This window comes from Penaeus monodon, chromosome 12 (assembly GCF_015228065.2).
Source record: "Penaeus monodon isolate SGIC_2016 chromosome 12, NSTDA_Pmon_1, whole genome shotgun sequence".
Classification (NCBI taxonomy): Eukaryota; Metazoa; Arthropoda; class Malacostraca; order Decapoda; family Penaeidae; genus Penaeus; species Penaeus monodon.
In genome coordinates, this window is record NC_051397.1 from 46,381,197 (window position 1) to 46,386,196 (window position 5,000).

The following is a 5,000-nucleotide window of genomic DNA, read 5'->3' on the forward strand; positions in this document are numbered from 1 at the left end:
TAAAAAGGCACATGTCACACCGTCGGCAGGCAGAGACGTGCTCACAGTCTTTTGGGACCAGCATGGAGTAGGTACGGCAATTGCAGTTAGGAGTTAAGGTCTGGAAATCAACACCTGGCTTATAGAGATGTGTATAATTACACATGTGAAATTTCAGCCTCCTAGGATAAAGGAAACTGGGTCAGGGCAAATTTTTAATGTAAAAAAAAGGAAATAATTTATTTATATCCCTAATATTTCTGTTTTATTTGCGACGCAAAAGATAAGAGCTATGATACCTGTCCTTTCATGGATAATCCAGAACTAGTGACAAACTGCTTCATTTTTTGTCACATAAGAACGGCCACAGACACACAAAGTCTAATCTAAAAATGTACCTTATCTAAGCCGGTTGTCAGCAAGTGTATTCGCCCTGATAAAAGTAAATCATTTGATCAAGTATCTGGTAACACAAGGCAGATAAGACACAGGAAACAATAGAGCTGCCAAGTTTGTGCAAGATTAGATACAACCTTTGATGACATAAGTGGCAGATGCATGACTGTACGAAGCAACACGTGAAGAAGCAAGATGGCGGAGGATGGAAGTAAGTGGGGTACACGTGGTATGGATCGAGGGGTAGATTAGGAAAGAGGGAGGTGGAGACGTGGGAAGTAGGGGTGGTGATAAGGGGATATGTGTGGGGGTTTGGTCTGTGTTATAGGACGAAAAGGACTGGGAGATGGAGGTGATTTTGGCGTGTTTATGTATTGATGTGCTTAGTGTGTATTGGTGTGTGTTTTCTCCTTCGTCTATTGATTGTTTTCGGTTTATTATGATTACTATTTTTATCTTTCATGTACTAGGAACTTCAGTGTAGAGGGAGACGGGAGGAAGAGAGGGGGGGGTAAACATGGGGGGGTGGGGGGCACAGGGAACAAAGACTAGTGTTTATGACAGTTACGTTAAGTATGTGAACTTTTATTGATTCAGGAGATGAGGTCCACCAGGACTTTCGGGAATGATAAGTCATTGATGAATAAGGCATTCTTGTGTAAGTCCTTTGTGCCGACTATTTTTTGTTTTTATTTTATCGGTGCTAACCCCCTCCCCCTCCCCCAGGCGAAGGAATGGAGGAGGAGAGCCTGTGCTGCACCGTGTGCCAGGAGCGCTTCTCAGACACGCGCACGCCACGCCAGCTCACCTGCGGCCACTCCATCTGCTCGCCGTGCGTCCGCGGCGTCATCGACAACGACCGGCGCTGCCCCGAGTGCCGCCGCACCTTCGACGCCACCAACCCCGACGACCTCGCCGTCAACTACCAGCTGCTGCGGCTCGTGCGGTGCCTGGCGAGCGGCGGGCCCCCGCAGTTGCTGCTGGACGCAGGCGGCGTGCGCGAGCCGGACGCGGGCCGCTGCGAGGCGCACGGCTCGCTGCGCTTCTTCCGGTGCATGAGCTGCGGCGCGTGGGTCTGCCGCGACTGCCTCGTGTTGGAGCACGTGGGGCCGCCGCGCGGCACGTGTAGGGTCGTGTCTTCGTCCAAGGCCATCGCGGAGATGAAGGAGAAGCACCTGCAGGCGCTTCGGGAGGAGTCGGCCGCCCTGCTGCAGGCCAAGAGCCTCAGCGCCGCGCAGATCACCACCATCACCACCATCAAGACCAACCTGAAGGACACCATAGCGCGTCTGCGAGCCACCATCAACGAAGAGGAGCTGTACCTGCAGTCGCTGGAGGACCGCGCCAGGGAGGCCCGCGCCAAGACGGACGAGCTGGAAGCGCAGGAGGAGACGCTGCGCGAGATGGCCAACCGCATGACCTCCGCCGAGACCACCATGGAGGTCACCAACCTGGGCGTGGAGGCCGAGGAGGCCGTCCGCCAGACCAAGAGGCTGGTCGAGAGGGAGAAGGAGGCGCAGGCGCACCTCCTCATGAAGCTCAACTCCCGCGGATTGCAGGTGCGTGCACGGACCGCCCTCGAGGTTAGTAAGGGTCGCGGGACTTCGCGCGGGGTGACAGGTCTAGGCACAAGTTAGGGGGGCAACCGAGCGTTAGTCGGGCCCTGTAGCTGTGGCAGGCTTTAGCAGGAGTCAGCAGATGCTACCGAGACTAGCTTAGAAGTACAAGACATTGCCAGAAGCGATCACGAATCATTATCCTTTTTTACCCGGGATCAGCGGGGGATCAAACAGGGCGCGGGGGAGGGGAGGGAGGAGGGCGCATTAGGACGTCGCATACTTGAGGATTAGGGACTCGCCGAGCGATCAGGTGCACGGCGATGATGAGGTCAATTATCTCATCATGATCTCCATCAGCCCTAATCAATGTAAATTCATAGTACACGGCGATACTTGCTGTGCATGCCATCTCTCCTTGCCACGCACAATGAAGAAGAAGAAAAGAAGAAGACGAAGAGGTACGGATTATATGACTCCACAAAGGAAAATCTTATAAAAATCAAAGGGATGCTTATTGTAAGGAGAACGAGACACGGAAGTAAGTAGCGAAACCAAGACTAGAATTACATCAGAGGGAAGCAGTAGTTCTGGCACTGACTGGGTGTAGAAGAAGCCTTTGTGTCTTACAGGGAGAGCATCTTCTTCAAGTGTTTTTTGTTAGCGGGATGTCTTGTATGGGTTTAAGGCCTTGTTCCGATTTCATCTTATTTTTGCTGTTTTATTTATCTGTGCATTCATATATTCCATGAGGAAGTGTTTTATAGAAGATTGAATTAAGTAATAAGTGATTTGCAATTTTTCTGGTATATATTTCAGTGTCTGTCTGTCTCTGTCTCTGTCTCTGTCTCTGTCTCTGTCTCTGTCTCTGTCTCTGTCTCTGTCTCTCTCTCTCTCTCTCTCTCTCTCTCTCTCTCTCTCTCCTCTCCCTCCTCTCTCCTCTCTCTCTCTCTCTCTCCTCTCTCTCCCTCCCCCTCTCCTCTCCCTCTCTCCCTCTTCTCTCCCTCACCTTCTGCCTCTCTCCTCCTCCCTCTCTCCTCCTCTCTCCCTCCATCCTCCCTCTCCCTCCCTCCCTCTCTCCCTTCCTCTCTCCCTCCCTCTCTCTCTGCATCCTGTTCTGCCTCTCTCTCTGCCTCCCTCTCTGGCTCCCTCTCTCCCTCCCCCCCCCCTCTCTCTCTCTCTCTCCTCTCTCCCCTTCCTCCTCTCTCTGCCTCCCGCTCTCCCTCCCCCTCCCTCTCCTCCCTCTCTCCCTCTCCTTCCTCCCTCCTCTCTCTCCTCTCCTCTCTCTCTCCTCTCTCTCCTTCCTCTGTCTCCCTCTCTCCCTCCCTCCTTCCCTTACTCCCTACTTCGTCTCCCTCCCTCCCTCCATCCCTCCCCTCCTCTCCTTCCTCTCTCCCTCTCCCTCTCTACTCTGCTCCCTCTCTCCCCCCCCTCTCCCCTCTCTCTCCTCCCCCCCTCTCCCCTCCTCTCTCCTCCCCCTCCTCCTCCTCCCTCTCCCCTCCCTCCTCCTCCCCTCCCTCTCCTTCTCTCCTCCTCCACAAGCAAGAGATCCGGCCCCCTCTCTTCCATTCGCGAGATGGAGAAGGAAGATAGAAAGAACTTGAATTTAAAAGAGAGAAGACAATAGGCCTATCAAGAGCTTGTGTTAAAACGTAACTGATAAACGAAAACGAGGAGAGAGAGGGAGAGAGAGAGAGAGGAGTAGGAGAGAATAACACAGAGAAAAAAAAAAAAAAACAGGAGGAGGCGCTAACACACCCTCCCCCTCCCTTCCTCCTTTCGATGCCCTGCCCCTTCCTGCAGAACGCCCGCGAGGTGGTGACGTCCTGGCCGGAGGTGTGGGGCACGCAGGAGGTCGCAGGACGCCAGTGCTGGGCCAGGGTCCGCCTCCTCGACTCCCTGGTGCATGTCCACGCCCTGCAGGACACTCCTCCGCCCGCCTCCGCCGTCACTGTGCCTGTGAGTGCGGGGTGTGTGTTTGTTTGTGTGTGTGTGTGTGTGTGTGTGTGTGTGTGTGTGTGTGTGTGTGTTTGTTGTGTGTGTGTGGTTTGTGTGTGTGTGTGTTTGTGTGTGTGTGTGTTGTTTTTTGTGTGTGTGTGTTTGTGTGTGTGTGTTGTTTGTGTGTGTGTGTGTTTGTGTGTGTGTGTGGTGTGTTGTGTTGTGTGTGTGTTTGGTGTGTGTGTGTGTGTGTGGTGTGTGGTGTGTGTGTGTGTGTGTGTGTGTGTGTGTGGTGGTGTGTGTGTGTGGTTTGTGTGTTGTGTGTGTGTTTGTGTGTGTGTGTGTGTGTTGGTGTGTTGGTGTGTGTGTGTTGTGTGTGTGTTGTGTTGTTGTGTTGTGTGTGTTGTGTGTGTGTGTGTGTGTTTTGTGTGTGTTGTGTGGTTTTGTGTGTTCGTTTGTGTGTGTGTGTGTGTGTGTGTGGAGCAGGGGTATCTCATGGAGGTTGAAGGGAAAGGGGAAAGGGATTTCTGCAGGAGTAGCTTATCGCACGTAAGCCTTGTTGCTCCGCGCCTTCCTCCCGGGAGGCGAGGGCGCCGCCGGGGCCAGATTGCCAGTGTCTCCATCGCTGACCCGCCGCCCCTTTGTTTCCTCCGCAGTTCGAGTCCCTGCGGTCGCTCCTGCCCGAGGGCAACCCCCCCTCCGTGTTCCTCGACCTGAGCTGGCCCGGCTGCGACACCGCCAGGATCTACGTGCGGCTGCTGCGGGACTCGCCGAGGGGCAGCCAGTTCTTCCTGCTGTGCTCGGGGGAGTGCGGGCCCACGCTGAAGGACGCGACGTTCCTGCCGCCGTCGCCGGGGGAGTCCGAGGCGACACTGTCTGGCCGGGTGCCCCTCCGGAAGCCCGTGCTGGGCAACCTTCGGGAGGAGGCGCAGCCGGCGGCGAGGGCCGAGAGCCGGCGGCAGGCGGAGAAGGGGCTGGTGGTGGGCTCCTACACGGCCAACACCTTCTTCCACTTCTTCCGTAGCGGGAGGAGGTGCACCTTCCACTTCCGCCTGCACGCCGGGGGGGCGCAGGGCGACGCCGGGGGCGCTGCCATCGGCACGGTGACCAAGGGCATGAATCACCTCAAGT

General features: G+C 55.2%; 1 protein-coding gene across 3 annotated transcripts in view; it reads left to right on the plus strand.

The window, feature by feature from the left end:
* LOC119579481 (tripartite motif-containing protein 5-like) overlaps positions 1-5,000 on the plus strand; it is an 11,911-nt gene that overhangs the window by 6,579 nt on the left and 332 nt on the right. Inside the window, exons 1-4 of one of the 3 annotated variants that reach the window (XM_037927326.1) lie at positions 450-586; positions 1,102-1,958; positions 3,735-3,890; positions 4,526-5,000. The exon at positions 4,526-5,000 is cut by the window's right edge and continues 332 nt beyond it. In XM_037927326.1, coding sequence (XP_037783254.1) covers positions 571-586; positions 1,102-1,958; positions 3,735-3,890; positions 4,526-5,000 — 1,504 coding nt within the window. In that variant the 5' untranslated portion in view covers positions 450-570. Of the gene's footprint in view, positions 1-449; positions 587-1,101; positions 1,959-3,734; positions 3,891-4,525 lie in introns of those variants that run through there. The other 2 variants (XM_037927325.1, XM_037927327.1) reach the window with 2 other exon arrangements.